This window comes from Podarcis liolepis, assembly GCF_965112155.1.
Source record: "Podarcis liolepis genome assembly, chromosome: 8".
NCBI lineage: Eukaryota > Metazoa > Chordata > Lepidosauria > Squamata > Lacertidae > Podarcis > Podarcis liolepis.
The window spans coordinates 24,797,586-24,820,767 of record NC_139560.1 but is presented as its reverse complement, the minus strand read 5'-3'; the positions used below and the strand labels follow the sequence as shown (position 1 = coordinate 24,820,767).

Genomic DNA, 23,182 nt, shown 5'->3' with positions numbered 1-23,182 from the left:
GCATCTTTCTAAGCCAGGCCAAAATCAAGTGAGCTGCTCACAACCACTTAGCAGCATTTGAATCAGGGCCCCATCTGAGTTGGACTGGCCCTCATTTCGTCTGCATCTTAAGCCAGGCATTGGTAGTATGACTAGCAACCATGCCTAAGTTTTTAAAATATAAATAAACACCAAGCATTGGGGTGGGGTGGGGGCAATTTTAATCAGGACTGCAGAACACGAGGAGGAGAAGTTTAACCCTTCTCTCCCCAGCCACACTGGAAAACCTCCGTGCACAACACTTAGCCTTAAAAGCTGTCTTTGGTACCAATGTGATTTCCTGCCTCTCGGGCTAATTGCCTTGCGGTGATGGGGTTTGTGAGTGCAACCAAAATTGTGATGGTGAAGACAGGGCCAGTCACTGTGACCCCCACTTTTCGCCCATATGATTGTTAATTGCAGGAGGGGGGAGCGCCTAGTGGGGCTTTAGATGTACTTCCATTGGGCCTGATTGTGGCATTCATATAACTATAAGTAATATAATTAATGATACAGGGCTTCTCATCTTCTTTTGCTAGATGACGACATGATCCAGAAGTATTCACGATGCTTATGTTTCCTTTGAAAGACAAAAAATATTTACCTAGAAAACCTCACCTTAATAGGAAGGTTCTAATTTTAAGAATCAGATTTCCACATTGCATTTCGCAGCTATTAATTTGGTTTTGGGTTTCTAACTTGGAAAGAAAGCTACATTTTTCTAGTATCTTGAAAGTGAAGGATTTTGTGGTGAGGTGATGTCTGTTCCAGCAGACTGCAGGTCTGTATCGTTCTCCAAAGCAGCTTCCTCAAGAATTTGTGTATGTATGTGTAATGAGCCTATGTTAACCTCGGAGATTATAAATTCAACCTTTCATCTAGTACAGCTGTCCAATATAGTTTTCTGCAGTGCTGATAGAACCTCACCTCCCGTTCCCTAAACAAACTCAGTCACATGGGTTACGGGAAGAGCAGTTTTATTTCCAGACACTGTTTACTGAAAAAACTTGGTCGTTTTTTGGACTTTGTTGTCTTACGGACAAAATAAACTAGCCTGTACCGAACGGTTTTGTAAAAGTTTAAACAAGAATCTTGTGTGACTTATGGCCATCCTTTGAAAAAATGTGTTATAATTCCAATAGCAGCAACATAAATAGCACTGAACGAATCAATCATTACCATTTATGAATGTAAATGCTCACAACCTCATAGGTTTTGAAATTATTCTGCAGGGAATTAGTTTTGAAAGTAGCAAGCATGCAACTTTGGACCATCGTTATAGTCTAAGGAGTCTAGCTAAGGTCTAATGAACAGTAAATCTGCAATCTTCACATTTCCTTATCAGTTTGCATTTACTTTAGTAAAAAAGTTAATTAGCATTTTATCATGAATTTTTCTTGTTGTACCCAATTTTGTATGCTAATTGGCCTAATATACACATTTTTGCAAAACGTATTTTCCCTAACATTTATATCTTCTCCACTATAACGCATTTTTGCACTATAATGCATTTTTGCACTATAATGCGTACAGCTTCCGGGTCATGTGGCCAGCATGACTAAGCTGCTTCTGGCGAACCTGAGCAGCGCACGGAAACACCGTTTACCTTCCCACCGGAGTGGTACCTATTTATTTACTTGCACTTGGTGTGCTTTCAAACTGCTAGGTTGACAGGAGCAGGGACTGAGCAATGGGAGCTCATCCTGTCAGGGGATTCGAACTGCCAGCCTTCTGATCGGCAAGTCCTAGGCTCTGTGGTTTAAGCCACAGCGCCACCTGCGTCCCTAAGGCTAAGGTTACCCAATGCCTAAACCGCCAAAGTTGTGACGATTGCTATGAGGTAGGCAAAACCTCCAGGTCATAGCCAATTCGCCTGTTAGGCAAATTCCTACCCGGCCACAAAAAAACAGTGAGCACCACAGCCATAGCAAGGTCAGTTCAATGAGTAAATGCCCAAATACTGGAATGGGTGGGTTGATCTGATGAAGAAGAGCTGGGTGTTGGAGGCTGGGCAGGCTGCTTTAAATCCCCTGGGAGTGGACCGGAGGGCAGCTTGATTGTTCCCTCAGACCACACCAGCCCTCCGTGCCAGCCTGTTGTTGTTTAGTCGTTTAGTTGTGTCTGACTCTTCGTGACCCCATGGACCAGAGCACGCCAGGCACTCCTGTCTTCCACTGCCTCCCGCAGTTTGGTCAAACTCATGCTGCTAGCTTCGAGAACACTGTCCAACCATCCCGTCCTCTGTCGTCCCCTTCTCCTTGTGCCCTCCATCTTTCCCAACATCAGGGTCTTTTCCAGGGAGTCTTCTCTTCTCATGAGGTGGCCAAAGTATTGGAGCCTCAGCTTCGGGATCTGTCCTTCAAGGGCTGATTTCCTTAAGAATGGAAAGGTTTGATCTTCTTGCAGTCCATGGGACTCTCAAGAGTCTCCTCCAGCACCATAATTCAAAAGCATCAATTCTTCGGCGATCAGCCGTCTTTATGGTCCGGCTCTCACTTCCATACATCACTACTGGGAAAACCATAGCTTTTACTATACGGACCTTTGTTGGCAAGGTCTAATGAACAGCCTACCATTGGCCAAATTGGCAGGCTGACGTGGAGTGGAATTTCAAGCCAGGAGCATGAGCATGAGCCTAAGCTCGTGCTTTGACAAGGAGAGACCTCAAAACACAGCCTGTATCATTAGCATGGGGAGGCGCTGGCCGTCCCACAAAGTTGCCACACCCCTAAAAGGGGGTAAGCAGACATGTGAGCAAAACCTACCCAAAAGGAGTTGCTGTGCTCATTAAGCCTGGCACCCATGTGCAGATCCTGTGGCTGTTTCATTTTTTCTAGATAAAAAAAAGAGTTTAACTCCGCCTACTCCCTGTGATTTACTGCTGGCTTCCTCCTGACAGTAGTGAACTGCTTCTAATTTATCTCCCATCCCAAGTGAAAAGATGGACTAGCAGAATTCCGCCTGTGTTGCCTTTGATTCAAACCAGTGTTTACAGCCAGCACATTTGGTTAGAAGAAGCTAGATAGGTAAATACCTATTTGAGTGAACTGTACTATGAATAAGTAGGGTTGCCGTACATCTGGAATGCTGAAGTTGGCAGCAGTGTCTGAGTGGAAATCGGGAAAGTGTCCGGGAAAATCCAAACATATGGCAGCCCATGTCGGCAGTGCCATTTCTGCCGTTTCCCCATAAAAATAGCTCAAAAACAGCTTTTCTTTTGAGATTTTGCCCAAAAAGCTCAACACCTTTGCGGGGGGAGCTCAACAACCTTTCTGTCCAGATTTTCACTGTTTGAAATATGGCGACCCTAGAATAAGTGTGCCGCTTTGAAGTCATACCAACCACTGCCTTTTAGTGCTCATTTATATAATTAGTCTTGTCTGAGCAGCTGACAAGTTGGTGCTACGCTGCCCATCGGCTTCTCATTTTAGAAACAGCAATTCAGTAAACACAGCAATCCCACCCCTTTCCACCTCAGCCCATTCTCTACATACCCCCCTAAAAGTGTAACATAAGTACCTTCTGTTAGACCAAGGAGCAGACGCTAAAAATACGGCTTGATTCTTTTATATTTGAAAGGAACTGTTTACACGTGAAGGAACTTCCCTGAAATTCATTAGGCAAGTAAATCCCATAAGCATTTTTTTTTCTTTTTTAATGACCTACCCAACCTAGTTTATGAATTGGCCAGTTGAATTCTGAATGATTGAAAGCTTTACATGGACTTAGTAAATCATCGGAAAGCCAAGATCTCCTACAAAGTGCATATTGAGTGTAGAAGCTGCCTGTGTACTGTGGCGAATATGCCTGGAAAGGATTGGAGCCTTCCTGGAAAGGCCGAGCCTTGTTGGGTTGCTGTCATTAGCTGCCAACTGAGAGCTACTCTACACAATCTGCTATCCCAGGCAGATTCAACGAGCGTCTTCTTCTCCACAGTGCTACCGCTGTAGCATGCGGCACTGTGCATAACAGTCTTCAGAACCACAAGTAAGGTGTGTTTTTTAAATTGGTTCTTTGCAGCAGAATCCAAGACTCACAGGAGTCTCAACAGATCTTGGCCTTTCTCAGCTGAGCTGAGGCTGGGGGGGGCCTACATCAGCAAGTGTAGCTCTCATCCCTTTTGAGCCAGAGATACACCAGCGTAACTCTTTCCCCCAACTCAGCTGGCATAATTTAAAATGGCATAATTTAGGCTAGCATATATTTCCAAAAAGAGGTGTTCCAGGGAAGTGTTCTTTCTTCTTCTTTGGCAATCACTCGTAGCCAAGTAAGATTGTCTTCCATGAACATGTCTTAACAGTGAGTCCGTAAGTGATTGTGAAGGCCAATTCTGAATCCACACGTCCTTCCACAGTGGGGACATAGGTTTCCGGGCGGGAGTTGATCACAGTGAGGGTTTGCCAAGCGTGCCTTCCTCTTAGCACGTTTCTCCCTTTTGTCATGAGTTTGAGTGTCTTCAAAGTCCATGACACCTTTGGTAAAGGGTGTTCTTCAATTGGAGTGCTTGCAGGCTAGTGTTTCCCAGTTGTCAGTGTTTATACTACATTTTTTAAGATTTGCCTTGAGAGAGTCTTTAAATCTCTTTTGTTGATCATCGGCATTACGCTTTCCATTTTTAAGATCGGAATAGAGTAGCTGCTTTAGAAGACGATAATCAGGCATCCACACAACATGACCAGTTCAGGGGAGTTGTGGTGGTGTGGCAGGGATGGGACAGAGAAAGGAGAGACTTACACCTGTAGCAAACTCTGTTCAGCTCAGTCATGTGACCTTTGGCCCAATCCTGAAAAATCTGGCCCACACCCCTCTTCCAGCTTGGCTGGCAATAGCTCATCCCAGAGGCTCCTGAGCAGAGTTTGGAATAAGAATAATGAACACCTGTGAAGGTTATGCTGTGGCTAGGATGGCTCTGTTTTACTACATTTCATCCTGCTTTTTAGACAGTTAGTGCCTCCCTAAATGGCTTACAACAATCACTAAATGACACAGTCCTTGTCATCAGACTAAAAATATGGGTAGCGGGGGAAAGTGGCCTTTCCAAAACAAATGCATGAAAAATCTGCATGCACATTGTATGCATTTGGGACACATTTTGTGTGCCCTCTTCCCAGAAATAATGGCATCAACAACAGCAACAACAACATACTACCCACCCTATTTCCTAAGGTGCCAGGGTGGATTACAACAATTAAAACAAAATCCGGACATTTAAACACAATATTAAGCAATGTTGAAAACAACTTAAAATTACAGAAATAAGTTGAATATACATCTCAAGTGTCGAAAGTCGCTGTAAAGAGCTTTTGCAGTGCATTCCACCCCCCAAAAATTGCATTATTTAATGTAAACGATGTCTATCTTTGTGCACACTCTGTGGACTGAAATTGCACTGCAACGTCCTGAGGAATGTGTATTCCAGTTGTTAGCTGCTTTCCAGTCCTCTGCAAAAAGTAGGCTGAACAAATTCCACCTCCAACCCTGGCTTCACAGCTGAGTGAGGATTTGAACCCGGGTCTTCCTGATTCCATGTACAGAACTAAATCACTTCGCACCATATTATTCTGAGCCCTGCAGCACAGATTGCCAAGCCAAAGCTGAGAAAACATACCTAGATGTGTGGCTACAGTGTTAGGAACCTAGCTGTTTTTGTTCTGTTTTGGTTTTTGCAAACACAAGCGACAGGTATGTGTATTTTCTTTAGCACTCCATCAGCTTCTATGAGCCACCCAGTCTCCCATAAAATTATCTTGTCCTAGCGGAAGACAAGGATGAAAGGAGTGTGCTTTTGACCAGCTAGGAGCTATTAAGTTGAAGCACCATGCCAAGAGAACAATTTTAATTGCTTGGCTCTTGGAGAACCAACCGCAAATGTTAAATCCATTACTCTTTAAAGAAAAAACAACAACTATTGGCTGCATTACAAGAGAGAGTGTTAACCTGTAACACCATCTTTTGTGAGCACTTAATTTAATGCTAATAGGCTTTGAAAAAATTGAAATTGCTCCTTAAAGAGAGTCTTGTCAGTTCTCCCCATGCAGAACTGAGAAAATACAGCATTTCCTTTCTGCCCATTCAGTGAAAACTGCATCACTCTCTCATCGATTCCCTCTTTTACTTCTCTTCCCTGGCGTTCTAACACTGCAGCCCCCACTGCCCCACAACTGCCACCAAGAACTATATGTCTGTCTTGTTATCCAGACTATGTGACACCCCTTACGTATATCCATGCATTGGGTCTGCTCCTGCATCCAGCACACAATGCTCAGTCATTCCTTCAAAGTCCTCCATGGCCAAATTAAATTAAATTAAATTAAAAGTCCTCCATGCCCTTCCTCTCTCTCTCTCTCTCTTTTTCATTTCTCGGCCCACATATCCTGATATATCCCTGCCTCTGCCTGTGACCATTACTCTTTCAGCTCCTTCTCAGCTATCTGAAGTAAGGCTGAGGGAAAACCTCTTTCTCTGGCACTCTATCTCTGTTATGACCATGATGGCTACTAGTCCCAATGGCTATGCTGTTGCCTCCACAGGTAGGGAGCAGGTGGCGCTGTGGTCTAAACCACTGAGCCTCTTTGGCTTGCTGATCAGAAGGTTGGCAGTTTGAATCCGCCCGACGGGTGAGCTCCCATTGGTCTGTCCCAGCTTCTGCCAACCTAGCTGTTCGAAAGCACACCAGTGCAAGTAGATAAATAGGTACTGCTGCGGCAAGAAGGTAAACAGTGTTTCTGTGTGCTCTGGCTTCCGTCCGGTGTCCCGTTGTGCCAGAAGCAGTTTAGTCATGCTGGCCACATGACCCAGAAATCTGTCTGTAGACAAACGCCGGTTCCCTCGGCCTGAAGCGAGATGACCCACACCCCATAGTTGCCGTTGACTAGACTTAACCATCTAGGGGTTCTTTACCTTTTTTACCTCACCCCCCCCCTCTGCCTCCACAGAAGGGGGTAGTAATGTTTCTGAATACCAGCTACTGGAGGTCACAGGAAGAGAGAGTGCACTCCCATGCTTGGGCCTTTTTGAGGGTTTCCCACAGACATCTGGTTAGCAACTGTGACAACAGGGTGCTGGACTAGATTGGCCATAAGAGTCAGCTCTTAGGGGCCAAGGTCCCTTTGGCCCCTCCGATGAAATATTTGAGAGGGCCAGGCCTCCCCCAAAGTTGATGGGCATTGCCATTCAAATGGTCTGTGTGTGCTGCGTGTGGCAATTGACTGTGGGGCTTTCCTGGGCCCCCACAATATTTTATTCAAGTTGGCGCCACTGAAATGGGCCATTGTTCTCGTTCTCCCTCTCACACACACAAACACAAAACACCCCACACAGAGGACCATTGATTTCACCACAAAGATGGAGGGGAAATTGGCAATTTTTGAATGTGTGTGTGAATTCTCTGAACTATGGTGAGTGGGCAGGCTTAAAGACAAAGTTGCCAAGCATTTTTTTTAATAGGAAAAAAACTGCTGCCATTTCAAGTACAGTGGTACCTCAGGTTAAGAACTTCATTCGTTCTGGAGGTCGTTCTTAACCTGAAACTGTTCTTAACCTGAGGTACCACTTTAGCTAATGGGGCCTCCCGCTGCCGTCGTGCCACCGTGGCGTGATTTCTGTTCTCATCCTGAAGCAAAGTTCTTAACCCAAGGTACTATTTCTGGGTTAGCGGAGTCTGTAACCTGAAGCGTCTGTAACCCGAGGTACCACTTTAGAGCTAGCCTGCCCTCAGCAACCCAGCAGCATTCCTTTTTCAATTGAAGGACATTGCCCTCTGGGAACTTTTATTCTCTGAAGAAGTCAGTTTAAAATAATAATTTAAAACTGATATTTTTTGCTACGGTGGCACAGTGCTTTAATCCACTTTAATTGTGCAGGCCTAAATTTACAGCAGGTGCTTGACAGCCTCGAGTCAACCATGGTTAACATCTTCTTATGACTTTTTATCATAGTCAGTGTACTGGTTTTCGCTTGCTCATCTTACCGCTTGAGTACACAGGTGTGTCTGCACATGCATTGGGGTCCTGATTTCAGCATCTTGCTATTCTCAAAAGTGATGTTCAATTGTACTTTTAATCACAGGTGTGGGGACAACTTTGTCTTTTGGAAATACAAACTTCAGCATATGGTGAGACTAGGTGGGAAAATGAAATTTGCAAATGATTGACTTTATTGTTTTGTTGCTCTTAAGCTGTGAAACCATTGGTGACCTCATTTAACTCAAGTCTGAATTCATTCAAGTAGAATTATGTAAAAGATGGTGGACAGAATGCATTGACAGGCATGCATAAATTTCTACACTCAGCATTGAAGGCTTTTGCTACAAAACACTGAGGAAACAAACAAGTCCCCAAAGAAAACAACACCAAACAGATCCAAGGAGATTCTGTATCTTCCCGGTTCTCACAAGAAGGCACCAATAAATTAGATTCTGAAGTGCTTTCATGTAGTGCTGCTATCTTCAAACACTGCAATGCCTGTGACAAACGCCTTTATTAATTACTTCATAGGCTTTCAAACATTCGTGGATGTGGGGACCTTTCAGTGCTGATGAACTGGCTGGTCCAGCCTCCTGAAAGGGAGCCTAGCTTTTTATTCTGCTAAACAGAACTTTTATTCCTTTGTGTTACAGAACATACAAATTGCATTGGGATATATTTATGTGGAAGGAGAATCACAACTTATTAATAATACATTTCTGAAAATATGGATTCACTGCTTTACCCCCACCCCACCCCCCACCAAAAAGAAAGAAAGAGAATGTTTTATAATACAGAAATAACTTTAGGACATTGTTGGGTAACTCTTGGAATGGAACCCTGATTGTGAAAGGAAAGGAACATCTAATTTAGATATTCAGAGGAAATTTTTCATGCACTCCAGCCCCTCATAAAACTCATCAGCATGTTAGTACAATTTTTTCCTAAGATACACATGTTCCTAAGCGGTTTTGCCTAGTATAATGCATTTTATGTGTTATTATTGCTAATGTATGCATTTATATGCACATTTTACCCTAGTATATGCATTTTGGTATGCATTACTTGGTTGGAGAAGCACATTGCAAAATTCAGAGAAGTGTGAATTTTGAAGGCAGGCCGTGTTTTGGTTTGGGTACTGTTTCAGAAAGTGTGGATTAAGTAGATTCTCCTTCAAATGAGAATGGAATTTGATTTCAGTTTGGGAGGAATGATGGGAGCTGCCACACTCATGCACATCCATATCTGAAAACACATCCGGGCATTTGTGCATGTCTTAGAAGCAGCTTATTGCAAACGCTTTCCATTGTAAACTTGAGAATATCGGCAATATCACTATTGGCAGTACAGTGGTACCTCGGGTTACATACGCTTCAGGTTACAGACTCCGCTAACCCAGAAATAGTACCTCGGGTTAAGAACTTTGCTTCAGGATGAGAACAGAAATTGTGTGGCAGCGGCGCGGCGGCAGCAGGAGGCCCCATTAGCTAAAGTGGTGCTTCAGGTTAAGAACAGTTTCAGGTTAAGAACGGACCTCCGGAACGAATTAAGTACTTAACCAGAGGTACCACTGTAGTAGTAATAGGCAGGATTGAGCAATTGTGTCACATACAGTTTTGATGTTGCAGTAGAAAATGTGGGCTGACCAAAAATGTTGCACTTCAACTGATGCAACCGCAGCATCCACCACGGAGAGATGCAAAGTACAGGAATGAAATGGTGGCAGAACATGTTGTTTGCAAACCGTGAAAAGGGATTTTTATGTACCTCTTTACAAAGAGACCCAGGTGACTCCTGTGGGGGATGGGCTCTAGATATCCAGATGTGCTGTAATATTATGAGGCTCTCACTGTGACACAGAATCAATTTGTCACTCTGATGACCTAGCTTTAATGATGTGATTAGCCACCAGATTGCGGTATTTTGAAAAATAAAAGAACAAGTGAGGGGGGTGGGGTTTGCCATGAGCACTGTAGCATGTTGACAGGGGGGTGGTTTAAGCCTCTCCCCACCCTCCAGCCATGATCTTGGGGAACACCGTGCTGCAATTAGCAGTAAGAAAAACCTTACCTAACTCTTAGGTGAGGGGATATTTTTATCAAGACTTTTGTTGAAGTGGGAAAGTTTAAACCTCTCCTAACCTGTACACTGTGGTGCTGAAATTCACCTCTCACCCGTCCCTGGCATTTTATTTTCATATAAACCACAACAGGATTGCTAATCGCATGATTAACATATTGTGCAGGCAGACCCTCAGCTGCAGGAGAAAGATGCAAGTTTGGCATGGAATATACTTTTCCGCACTATTGGCAGAGTACAGGCTGGGCTGAACCGCTCTATGTGTTTCATCCACCTTGCACATGATTTATACTAATCCATTAAGGTGGGGTGCAGCCTGATGGTCTAATTAAACCCGGCGTAGGTCATACATTCATAGAATTGTAGAGTTGGAAGGGCTCTCGAGGGTAGTCTAGTCCATGGGCAGGCAAACCAAGGCCCGGGGGCCGGATCCGGCCCAATCACCATCTAAATCTGGCCCGCGGACGGTCCAGGAATCAGCATGTTTTTACATGAGTAGAATGTGTCCTTTTATTTAAAATGCATCTCTGGGTTATTTGTGGGGCATAGGAATTCATTCATTGGAGTGTGTGTGTTTTCAAAATACGGACCCCACAAGGTCTGAGGGGCAGTGGACTGGCCCCTGGCTGAAAAAGTTTGCTGACCCCTGGCTCTAGTCCAACCCCCTGCCATGCATGAATCTTTTTGCCCAAAGTGGGGCCCGAGCCCACAACCTTGAGATTAAGAGTCTCCTGCTCTACCGACTGAGCTGTCCTCCGGTTCTCCCCGAAACCATGCTCAGGTGCCCTACACCTGATGTCACAAGTGAAGTGCAGGGCATGTAGAGATGTGGCAGCTCATGTGCAATTGGTAGCCTTAAAGTGTGCTGCTGGTTGTACAGCGGCAAGAGAGGCAGGCTGTTACCATTGATGATTGACAGTTAGAATGAGCCTGTTGGGATTGACTGGGCTACTGAGTACTCCACGGGGGACTCAGCCAACCCCTGTCCAAAGCAGGACATGAGGACCTCCGGCAGGCTTGAATTCACCCCACAACTCCAGGACTCACTTGCCTTGGGTTTTCTTTTGCAATATGGTTTGTCATCCTATCCAAGAAAAAATGATCACCTGGTGTCATATTGAAGCCAGGTGATTGACAGGCGGCCAACATCCCACAATCCCGTCAAAGTGGCCACTGGGGTTGCCAGAACTCAGGATGCTGTCTGCCGGTTGGATCCACAGCAAGCCTAATCCGGTGGGAGAATTGGAATTTTAATTGCATATAAATTCTTCTTCCATTGCAATGTGTTTTTTCTTATTTGAAGCCTGCTGAAAGAGAAATAAGCACTTTACAATCCAGGGATATTTGGAGATTCCATTCTTTACAGCCTAGCTGGGGTTTTTTTTTTCCAGCTGATGAGCAGAAGGCAACATTTTTATTTTTAAAGTATTTTTACCCCTCTCTTCAGTTGGAAAAAAAGGTTCCCATAGCACAGTGGCTTAGAAATATCAGTAATATGACAGTCCTTGTCCTCGGACTCACAGTCTAAAAGACACAACAAGAGAGGAGACTAGATCAGGGGCAAAAGTCAGACATTTCTTAAGTCTGCTAGATCAATCCAAAGGCCCATCTAGTCCAATGAAAAACCAGCAAGCGTGTTTCAAACACAAGGGCGTTCTCCTCTGCTTTGGTTTCCAGCAGCTGATAGCCAGAAACATTGCTGCATTGTTGTCAGTAGCCTTCAATAGTCTTCCTCTCCTCCTAATGAGGAAACATGTTTGAAAGGCTATGATCCTGCTACAGTGCAGATGGGGCCTTAATTGCTTAGGTATTATATATCTGGTTCTTTCCCAACAAAGATATACCCCATCTATAGATTTAAGAGTTTCCCCCCCTTATGGGTCAACATGATTATCTTTACTTTGAGCCTTTTCCTGGGCTCTACTGTTAAAGATGAAAATACTGATTATGGGATGTTGCGGGTGGTGAGTGGGTGGGTGGGTGGACTCTAACAGTCCTGTCAATCTGTGTATGCCAGTTATCGGTTGTTGGTAATGCTTAAAGTAAAAATCTGCTTATGTAATGCTTGGGAGCAGCTGGGTGGGAGTGTTTTTACGAAAGCCACCAGAGTGTTTTCACAAAACAAAGGCTATATCTGTTTTGGTTTAACTTGGGAGCACTTTAGGAGAAGTTATTTTTGATTCCCGTCAGCTTTTGTGCCGCAGAGTGGAACCCCGACCTGATTTCGCTCCATCTTTTATGCAAGCCTCGTTTCCCTCTCCAGCTGCCACTAATGCTCTGCGGCGATGAGCGAAAGGTTAATGTGCTGCAAAAGTAACTGTGATAATCCTGGGCTGTAATTTACCCTATTTACTGTATCAATACGACTTAATACTCAGATGAGTTAAACAGAACAGGAAATGTCTGGATGAGCAGCATATATTTCTCTGTGTGTGTGCCTCTCGTCTCTCCTTCCCTCCCATCAACAGACCCTCGTTTAATTAGGCACCACAGCAGCTGTAGGAGGTGCTTCCCTTTTGCCATTTTGTGCAAACCTTTTTTTTTTTTTTTTTTTTAAAAAAGCTTTCAAGAGCAGTGATTCAGGAGGTAAAAACAGCAGGACTTCGGGTGTTATTTATAAACTCTGTGCCGGAAACTATTTCAAGGTCTGCAGCAGGGTAACTCAAGCACCATTTACTTTACCCAGTAATTTCAAGCGCAGAGGCTCAGTGACAGAGCTAATGGCACCGTTGCCCCACTGGAACCACATTAACTTCTTGATAATTTTGGCTCAAATTGACAAAAAAACCCAAAATGAAACAAAAATTCTCAGTGTTGTCTGCTGCCAAAGGCACCAATTGGCTCACTTAATCCTACGGAATGGTGCTAGCTTTAGATGTTGCGGCATTTGAAGCGAAAAATTGAAATGTCACACACACTCCACACACATTTGGCCTTAAAAATAATAATAATTGGTGGTGAGCCATAACTCTTCCAATAAATAAATAAATAAGCCACTTTTCCAGGTCTCTGTCCGACTAAGGCATATTCTAAGGAGATCTGCCAAAATTAAGTTCATTAGGTGGTGTTCAATTCAGTCCTACTCAGAGTAGACCCATTGAAATTAATGGCTCTAAGTTAGGATATGGCCACACTCTTGTTTTCTGAGCACCAACTGCATTTCTAGTGCCGAGTTTTTACTCCCTGTTAGAATGATAGAATAGAATCATAGAGTTAGAAGAGACCACAAGGGCCATCAAGTCCAACCCCCTGCCAAGCACTGTTCATGTGATGTTATCCAAAAAGCATATGTATCCTGTACTTTGTACTTTGTTATGAAATACTACTACTAGTCAAACCTCAGTTGTCAAACATAATCCATTCCGGAAGACCGTTCGACTTCTGAAACGTTCAACAACCAAAAACTGAAAGCAGAAGCCTTAATACAATAGGGAAACTCAAAACGGAAGCCGTGTAGCATGTTCGGCTTCCAAAAATCATTCAAAAACCAGAGCAGTTATTTCCAGTTTTTTGGCATTTGGGAGCTGAAACGTTCCAAAACAGAGGTGTTCAGGAACTGAGGTTTGACTGAATTTGATGCCTTGTTTCTCCAACCAGCTTCACACCTGCTGGAGTCCTTAAACCATTCCTAATTCATCTCTAGCCAAGGTGTGAACACCTTCGCACAGAGCAAAGGCATCCCAGCCAGTGGAAGTTGGGCAGCTTCTGACAAGACTGGGCTATGATTTCCTTGTTTTCTTGTGGCCCCAACTCCTTGGAACCTCTTATTGCAAAGAGTTAAAAGGCATTTGAGAGAGGGAGGCAGATAGAGGGACGGGTGGGGGTGGGGTTCACAAAATGGTCCGTTGGTCCAATTATTCTTGGCCTTTCTCTAATTAGTATGGTAGTTTAGCAAGATGTGCTCGAAGATAAATGCCAAGCACTTTATAGCTCTCTGCCCTGCTGGAATGCTATTGATGGAGATGGAGTATAAGGAGTTCAGAGTAAGCCAAGTAGGGGATACTCTGTACACCCTGCGGGTCTCATGAAGCAATGACCTTTTTCTGAACACAAGCAAGTTACTACTTCATTAGGGGTGCAAGAGAAATTCAATTGAGTGTGTGTTTAATCTGTCAAATTCACCTTATCCTAAACAATATGAGAACATTATTTGGTTGGAGAACTGCCTCACAAAATTCTGATAAGTGAAAATAAAAACAGATACTTGACATGCCATAGAATCATGAAACTGGAGAATTGTAGAGTTGGAAGGGACCCTAAGGATCGTCTAGTCCAATGCAATGCAGGAATATGCAGTTGTCCCATACAGGGATCGAACCTGCAACCTTGGCATTATCAGCACAACACACTAGCCAACACAGCTATCCTAGAAGGATATGAATATGCACTTCCCTGGAGATCCAGAATGCACTTGTTTGTTATACTTAAAACTTGCTCTTCATTGCAGATGCCCTTTGCTTCATTGAGATGATGAAGCTTTGATTTATTAATGGATGCTCTGTATCTCTCCTCTCTAGGGTGTGTGTGTGTGTGTGTGTGTGTGTGTGTGTGTCATTCCATGCCTAGCCTACTAATCCTGTGCTTGTAGTGATGCCTTAAAATGTAAGTACAAAACAATGATGAGAAAGGGCAAGCCAGTTCTTTTGCACTTTAAAGGATATATTTAGGAGCCCTTTTTAGAGTACAGTTGTCAATGACTGTTCCCTTTAAAGTGGAGGAGGCGTATTGTATACCTTCCTTCGTAACTAAAAAAGAAAGAGCACTCTCCTCCAACTTCACAAACCTAGTGGGCACACTCTGGCCTCTGCCATCAATGGTGGGAGCAAGGGCCTCTGGAAAGGTGATCCCTTGTCTACGCATGCGCGAGCGCCCAATCCCAGAAGTAACCTGTTCCAGTACTTCCAGGTTCAGCACGGTGCGCAACCCAAAAATGCAAAACCTGAAGCGTCTGTAACCAGAGGTATGACTGTGCCAGACTATCTGCAATAAGCAATGCAATAGAAAAACACAGTCAAAAGTGTGGAATAACACTTGCCTTGATGCACATCATCTACCTTCTCCCAAGCAAATCAGGGCAGATGCTCGTTAAATAGCCAACACAGTCTGATCTCCCTGCAAACAAATTGGGACAAATGCTCAATAAACAGGTTGTTTGGAAGTGCCCTGCCTTAGTATAAGGCAGCTTCCTGTATTTTGATGTTCCTATGTTTCTCCAGCGCCTAGGTGCTATAAATGCTTAATAAACAATACATATTATTGTTATAAAGTATGAGGATTGACCCTGTTTCATTCCCATGTTTGCACTTGAAGATGACCTGGACTGCTTTCCATCTGTTTGAAACTCATCTTCTGATTAAAGAGGCACTTTAAAGAAAGTCTCTTTTAATTCCCTCCCTGGCATTTCCTCCTCCTTTGAAGCTGATAAATGTCTAATTTCCCAGTCTTGCAGATGTGCTTAAGCTATGGAACCTTTAAGCTCCCATAAGGCTGTGGGGAGCTTATGCAACCTTTGGTCCTGACCACAATGTCATCCGTGAGACATGCCAAGTATTTCTTGGGTAGAAGCAAATTATGAACCGTTCTGTTTACTTATAGTAAGGAATGAATGCATTCCCCTGCCTCTTTTGGGTTCCATGAATTGAAACGTTTATTTTCCATAGATGGAAGTATTTTGTCTAGTAACACAATAAAGCCACAACATCCCCATCACAAGAATGTATGTTGGTATATGAGCCATATACTCAATTTTCGTCATAATTGTGAGAGAGACATGGAGAGTAATTTACACTATGAAAACCACATCCTTGAAAACGATTTCATTTACTCCAGTGGGACAATTGTGAGTCGCTAGCTCTTGCATCAGGGTAGACTGTGTATCTGTTGCCCAAATACACAGCTGAAGTACTTTGAACCCAATTCCTCACAGAACAGAGTGCTTCCATGCATGGAGGAAAGATCTGGTGGCAGCCCCTTGTACCTCATGTGATATGACTCTGGAAGATGCCCTGGCCAAGGGGGGAGGGCGACTTTGGGGGGAGTGTAGCTGCTACATGGAGGAAGAGCTGAAAATCTTCTGTACCCAAGCAGAAGACCACCCACAGTGTTTTGCAACCCACGTCTTAATTTTTTCAGGGTATACTTTAAATCTATTAACCTATACAGCACATAAACTTTTAATGGAGTGATCCATTACAAGGGGGGGAAAAGCTGAGCACATTCTTTGAATTAATTAAAGTTTAAATGTTATTTTATACAAAAACATAATTATTCTTATGAGGAGAACACCTGGCCAGCAGTTTGTTTGTGTAATTAAGCTGTGCCGTGGGTTTTCATAAAAGATGGGCTTTAGAAAGATTTTCTGCAACTGCTTGACTGAACATGTATGTGTGAAATAGCACTTTAAGCAACAATTTCAGGAGAACTTGTACGATGGATTTGAAGCTTTATTTTGGAAGGAAACCCATGTAATCACCAGCAGCGATCAGAAAACTCTGTAGCTGGTTCCAGTGCTGATACCCGGGGCCTATGCTGCTCAACAGAGTCCAATTAAGCGCATGGATTGTATGTTGCCAACATGTGGGAGAAAATCTCCCTGCACAGATGCAAACAGGAGATGCAAGTTCATTAATCACAAATGTGCTGGGAAACAAAATATGGCTGCATCCCATAATCATTGGGCTCCTCTTCCCTTCCGCGTGAAGTCAATTGAAATAGTTAGTTTAGTTCATTGGATTTACGAATGGCTCCCCACAACAGAATGCCCCAAAGCAATTTGTAAGAATAAAATACAGTGATACAGTAGATATGTATACGCTAGTGGCTGCCTCCCCCCCCCCCCGCATGCCTGCACTGCTTGCCACACCTATCCACTCCTTTGCCAACCACCCTTGACCCCACGACTGCCCCTCCTCACCCTACAGCTGTTCCCTCGCTACCCCGATTGCCTGCCATTTGTCACGCTGCAGCTGGGGTGGCCGCTGCACTACAAAGCGGGATTACAGCCTTACAGTTTTATGTATATAGGAAGATAGACATAATGGAAAACAAAATAAAAGTCAAAACATCCAATCATCGGTGCTGCCCAGAGGCCTAGAATAACAAAACAAAATTGCCTGGCATTGGAACAAGAAAACGCTGGTGCCAAGTGGGCCTTCTTGGGGCCTCCATAGGCAAGGAACGACGGCAGAATTCTCTCATTATCATTCATTCATTCTCATTCTCAGACTGCTGAACGAAAAACGATGAATGGGTGGAGAATATAATACTAGGGAATTTTTAAGCTTTCAGGCAGGGTTGGTTAACCTTTTCACAGCCCGATGGCAACAATGGTGGCCACCCTTATCAAGACCACATGCCAGTAGTGGGTGTGGTCAGCTATGCGCATGCATACTTCCCTCATGCAGACCACGTGCCTGTACTTGGTTTCATTGTACTCACCACATGTACAATGCAAAAATGCACACATACAGCACATACACAGCATGCAGGCGCATGCTATCTCTCTCATGCAAATGCACGCACAATGCATTCACAAGCATGCACAATGGCAGCAAGTAAAACAATTTAAAACAGGAGGTTGGCATTAGGAGAACAAATTGCCCCTCCTACATTGGTCCCCTGTACCGTACTCCACATTCTTCAGGAGGGTCCCAAGACTCTAGACAGGCTTTTCAGGGGCCACAGGTGGCTACAGGGGGAATTAAGAAAATTTCCTTAATTTGTCTTAGTATCCAAGCCATTATTTCAAATATGTGCATATGAAACAAAAGCAGAACCAGCCCACCTTCTTTGCCAAAGAACCACCTCGCTGTTCAGAATGTAAGTAAGCATTCTGTAAGAAGCAGAATGTAAAGTGTCAAGCTTTTACTGATTTCACGAGAAATGCAATAAAAAGGACAGAAATTCAGTGGGGGTTTTGCAATCTAATGTTTGTTGTACAACATTTCATTTGTGCTACAAATAACTGAAAAAGAGAAGCCTTCATTTTTGCTGTCTCGTTTACTCCTACAAGTTTGAGAAAACTATGGGAAGTGTATTTAAAAGGGAAGACATAAAAAACCCAGACACTTTGGCTTAAAAGTTGTTTCATTCACCATACATTGTTTGTTAGTAGCTCACCTGGATTCAGTCAAAGCCAAGGTACAAGAAAATGTCAAAATGGTAAAATTCTCATAACAACAAAGTGACTTTTTTCCTCTTCACAGCTGCCAGCTTGCGTGATGATCTCACTAGGTACTTTTGGTTTCATCATTCCCAAGGGGACACAATGACAGTTCAGGATCCTATCCAGATGAATCTCTGTGCTGCTCTTTGGACTGTGGTGTCCTATGTAATTGCTGACATGGATGAGAAGATACCAATGTAATTAAAAAGAAGGAGGAGGGGAAAGATTGATCTTTTCCAGAGCAGACAAGGAATGCACGTGGCCTATTGCTGTGATGAAATCCTGTTTTTCCTTTAAAAGCTTGTGTCAAAGATGTTCTTTTAATTATGCAGCCCTGCTTCGATTTCCTGATGATTGTTTCCTGCTACGTATATTAAATTCTGTGATTTTTCTAGAGCTGCTCTGCTGTGCCACTCACAGCAGCTTTCGGTAAAACAGGTGAACCCGTTACCTCCTGAGTAGTTTAAATAAATGTGTTGCATACAATTCTGACACACTTTCTGCTTAATATGCACTTTGGGGGGACTGAGAGAGAAGGAAGAAAAATAAAGATGTTCAAAGCATCTTGAAGAGTTCTCAGACTTGGATCTAGTTATGGGGAGAGGGGGAGGGGCCAGAGGCAAAAGTGGGTGGAGCAATGGATTCAAATGTACTGTAGGCTAATTCCTAACATGCACACCTCTCTGCCCTCCATATAGGCCAGCAAGAGGCATGTTCAGAGTTCAAGGCCACATTCCAGCTAGGCAAGAATACTTGGGGTGTGAAGCAGGAATTCTCCTGGGGAGAAATCCTAGGGCCAGAGACTGAGAGAGAGAGAGGGCTGGGGGCCACATTTGGTGGTAAATACTTTGATTCAGGACTTCACACTCTGTAGATATCCCCTTGAGGCATTCTAAATGGAGAGGAACATCCGAGCTCTACACACCCCTTGCTATTCTCGTTGTCCTTTGTGAGTTGGTGGGCAGCTGTCCAAAATAGAGAGCCTTCTGTACTCATGGAGGTTCCTTGCAGATTTGAGGATTCAGAGTGGAACGCTGATGGGGTGGAACTAGTCATTTGTCTCCAGTAGCAGTGGGTATGGTGGGGCAGCAGTACTCACCTGACCTCCTGACACCAGAGTCACGGTTACATAAAGGGAAGGAGAAAAGGAGGGGTGGAGCAGTCAGTGCAGTGTGAGCCACCAGAGGAGGCAATCCTCCTGCCTGCGTCATTGCATTGCTCAGACCTCCCCACCACCTCGCCTCTCTCCTTCCTGTAAGTAGCAGCAGCTAAGCTCTCTAGAGGGCAGGTGAGCACCGTCACCTCACCCAGTGGCATAGCGTGGGTTGCCAGTGCCCAGGGCCACACAGAGGGGATGGGAGGGAAATGGGTGGAGTACGCATGTTCATTCAACTGCCTGACAGCATCCACATCACCCAGGAGATCACAGCCACAGAGATAAGGAAAAAAGAGTCATTCCGTTCTCTGAAGAGGTCACTTCTTGGTTCACATGGAGAAGCTGTTTTCAAAAGAGTCCAGCGATGAAAGCACACAGCTATATTGAAGAAGTACCATGTGTTGAAATTTTGCACCCCTAACCAATTTTGCACCCGGCACAACCGTCCCACACACACACTTTCCGAAACTGTTTGTCCCACTCACTTCACTCACATTGAGAATGCTCAACGAGGGCTTAAGCATCAGGGCAAAACCTGACCCACTCACCTGTCGGCCAGTCAACAAAAGGCCAATTATTTTCCTGAAGCAACTTCAGCTTATTGAAACAGGCACAGCTAAGTCCTGAGCGTTCCCACTTGAAGCAAATCTACAGTGTTCCAAGATGAACAGGTGAGGCGGGGAGGGAGCATGCTGGTAACTAAAAGTAGTAATTGGCTTCCCTCAGGAGCAGGTGACAATAGCAAACTCCTAAGAGAAGGAGAAGCACTCGGGTCATGCTGGAGAGAAAAGCACTCTGCCCAGTCCATTATCAACCCTGCAACGCGAATGACTGGAAAATACAGTAGGAAGAATTCATTAAAGTTTCAAGTTTAACTGCTAAGCAGGCTGGGATTTGCAGCATCGAATGCCAGCCTGGCACACAGTTAGACCATCATCTCAGCTCAACAGTTAGCCTTGTTTTATCCTAACCAAACCATGGTTTCCTGAAGAATTTGCTAATGTACCCCTTGCCACTATATTGGTGGCCTTGGGTCTTGCTTATGCTGAGTGCAGGCTTTGGATATAGCATGCTAGCTACCCTAAATGAACTGAGTTGCCTCTGGCAGAGAGAGAACACAAGAAAATGGTGGGATCTGTTTAACAGCCCATTTACTAATGCACAGGACAGACAAGCACAGAGCCAGTTAATCACAGCTCTCTGCATTGACTATAGCCATTTCCTCCAAAGGGTCTTGGAGCTGTTGCCAGTTCTAGGGTTGAGAGGGCCCTCTGACAGACCCCATCCTTCACTGATAGGCTTAGCTGACAGGGGTGAGAGGCAGTGGTGCAGCAGCAGAAGCCCAAACAATGCCTGGCAATTGGATCTAGCCTTCATTAAGCTCTCCACTATGCTCCTGGGCATTATGGGAACTTTAAATGGCAGATAAGCCCAGTTGCTCATGGGCACTTGGAACATCAGGTTGGAATATTTTGGAAGGGAGAACCAAAGCAGGTGTCAACAGTGGCCCCTGCCAACATGTTGAGGGCCCTGGCCACTCCCCAGGAATGCCAGCTGTTGGGCCAGTCTCACTTGGAAAACAGAGAGTATAGACTCGGAGAAAACTGGCTTCAGAGCCACACTGACAGGGAAGGATGGATGGTCTTCATTTTAGCCAATTGGAACAACCAACTGCCCATGGTCCACCATCAATGGCAAGGCTATAACTAAAGCCTAAAGGGAGTTTCAGTATGCACAACTAAAAGGCATGTTTCACAACAGAATACACCTGATCGGGTCATATAACAAAAGTGATCTTCTACATCAGTTTCTTGCCTGCATATTAAACTGTGCCTAAGGAGAAATGGGTCGAATCAGCTTAACTTGTACATGTGCAACCAATTACACTTGTCTAAGGCACCATACTGGATTGTGGTCTGTGACTACCTTTAGTTCAAAGGCTCTTTACTTACTGTATTCTCTCTCTCCTTCTCCCCATAAAAGAATATCATTCTGTATTAGAGCTATCTGAATTTGAAACCATTTGAACACTGGCCATTTTGCATAATGATAAAATTGCATAATGGCAGGATGAGCTGTGGCCCAGGGCTGAGGGCTGAAAGAGTGAATCACATGCATCAATGGGACAGGCACTTACACAGCAGAAATCCCGGGCCGTGTATTTATTTATGCTTCATTCATAAAGATCTGAACCGCTTCCATTTACTGCCAGTGAATATCAAAGTGGATCTCAACATCTATATTCGCCTCATGAAATATACATCCCCTTCAACAGTACCCAAATGACTAATTTTCTGCTCTTTATTGATTAGCATAATAAAAATCTCATGACAACACAAGATAGAAACGTTACCATTAATCGCTGGTTGAAGTGAGCTGAGTTTCCCGCATAGAAATTAACGAAGCGCACGTCTCAATTCTCTCCGATGTATTGGAGGCATTCAAGACATTTCTTGAATCAGAAAGTGTTCCTGATGTGTTTGCAATCACTCCCTTCAAAAAGAATAAAATAAATTCCATTAAGAACGGTCGGGAACTGCTGCTGGCGAGTGGGGGGCAGCCCTTGTGTTGAACGCAAATTGAACCCAGCCAGTGTCTCACTCCCAGGTTATTAAATATACATCAGCCCGGTGGAAATATTTCCCCCTATCATTAAGAACAGGAAAAAGTGCTTAAAGCAGGAGCGTTGTTAAGAGGGAGCCCAGGGGAGCTGAGTATGAGTCTTTGTGATGGGCCCTCAATCTCCAGTCACTTCTTCCACTTTTAAAAAACTTAAGCAGGTACAGTATATATATTGTTTTTTTCACTTTGTTCACAAGCTGGTTGCGCACACCAGAAAGTGCTGATGGGCAAATTAAGACATCAGCTGGTTGGGGGTCTTGCTGCACTGTGCTTTTGAGTTTCACCTCACCTAGCAAGTGGGGTCTTAATGGTGACCAACCCCCCCATAAGACAAGTAATGGGGTCATTTGATTCAGTTCCCATTGGAAGGCAAACTTACTGAATTCCCACTTTCTGAATGTGGGAAATACATTCGTCCTCCAAACATTGCCTTTCTTTCAATTTTAAATGTAGTCCTTCAGCTAAGCAAAGGCATATATACTCAGGTAAAGTGTTCATATGAATGTACATTAGTGCAGACCAGAGAGGAATGGCAGACCAAGTTGGTGGAATATGCAGAAATGGCAAGACTGACGGGAAGGATCAGAAACCAGGAAGATCAAGTATTTTTAAAAGATTGGAACCATTTCTTAATTTGTTTAAAAGACCACTGCAGACAGTTTAAATCACTGGCAGGGATGCAATGACACTTGTAAAGTGAAATAAAATTTGGTAACTATGATTATATAATAGATGAATAATGGTAAAAGATGCAGGAAAAATGAAAAAGAATAATTATTATTTTAAATGGAACCCATGGAGGGAAGGAAAGAGTCCGAAAGTTCGAAAGAACCTTTTTATTGTTATGTTTTGGAATGGTTAAAGTTATTGTGTATAAATTTATGTAAAACCAATAAAAAAATAAAAAGAAAGAAAGAATGTACATTAGTGAAAACAACCTACAAAACCACTTTATATTAGGGGAGCTGCTTTGCAAAAATGTGTAAATTTGGCAAAATTGCATAGAATTAAATCAGTATTGTGCTAAGCAGGTCACTCAATCAACACAAGCATTCTGCTTGCCTCATGGAGCAATCTGCCCTTCCCCTCCCATGATGTTCCAAGGATTCTCTTGAATCTGCCCTCCAGGGCCAATTGGGGGGTTCTAGGACACATGGGGGGACACGGGTGGCGCTGTGG

At 43.9% G+C, this 23,182-nt stretch overlaps 1 protein-coding gene across 4 annotated transcripts in view; it reads left to right on the top strand.

Moving 5' to 3' along the window:
* The window catches only part of CPQ (carboxypeptidase Q), a 162,518-nt gene extending 143,807 nt beyond the window's left edge, over positions 1-18,711 (top strand). For all 4 annotated transcript variants that reach the window (XM_083517355.1, XM_083517356.1, XM_083517357.1 and 1 more), the window contains one exon: positions 18,266-18,711. In XM_083517355.1, coding sequence (XP_083373481.1) covers positions 18,266-18,426 — 161 coding nt within the window. In that variant the 3' untranslated portion in view covers positions 18,427-18,711. The remainder of the gene's footprint in view (positions 1-18,265) is intronic.
* The last annotated feature ends 4,471 nt before the right edge of the window (positions 18,712-23,182 follow it).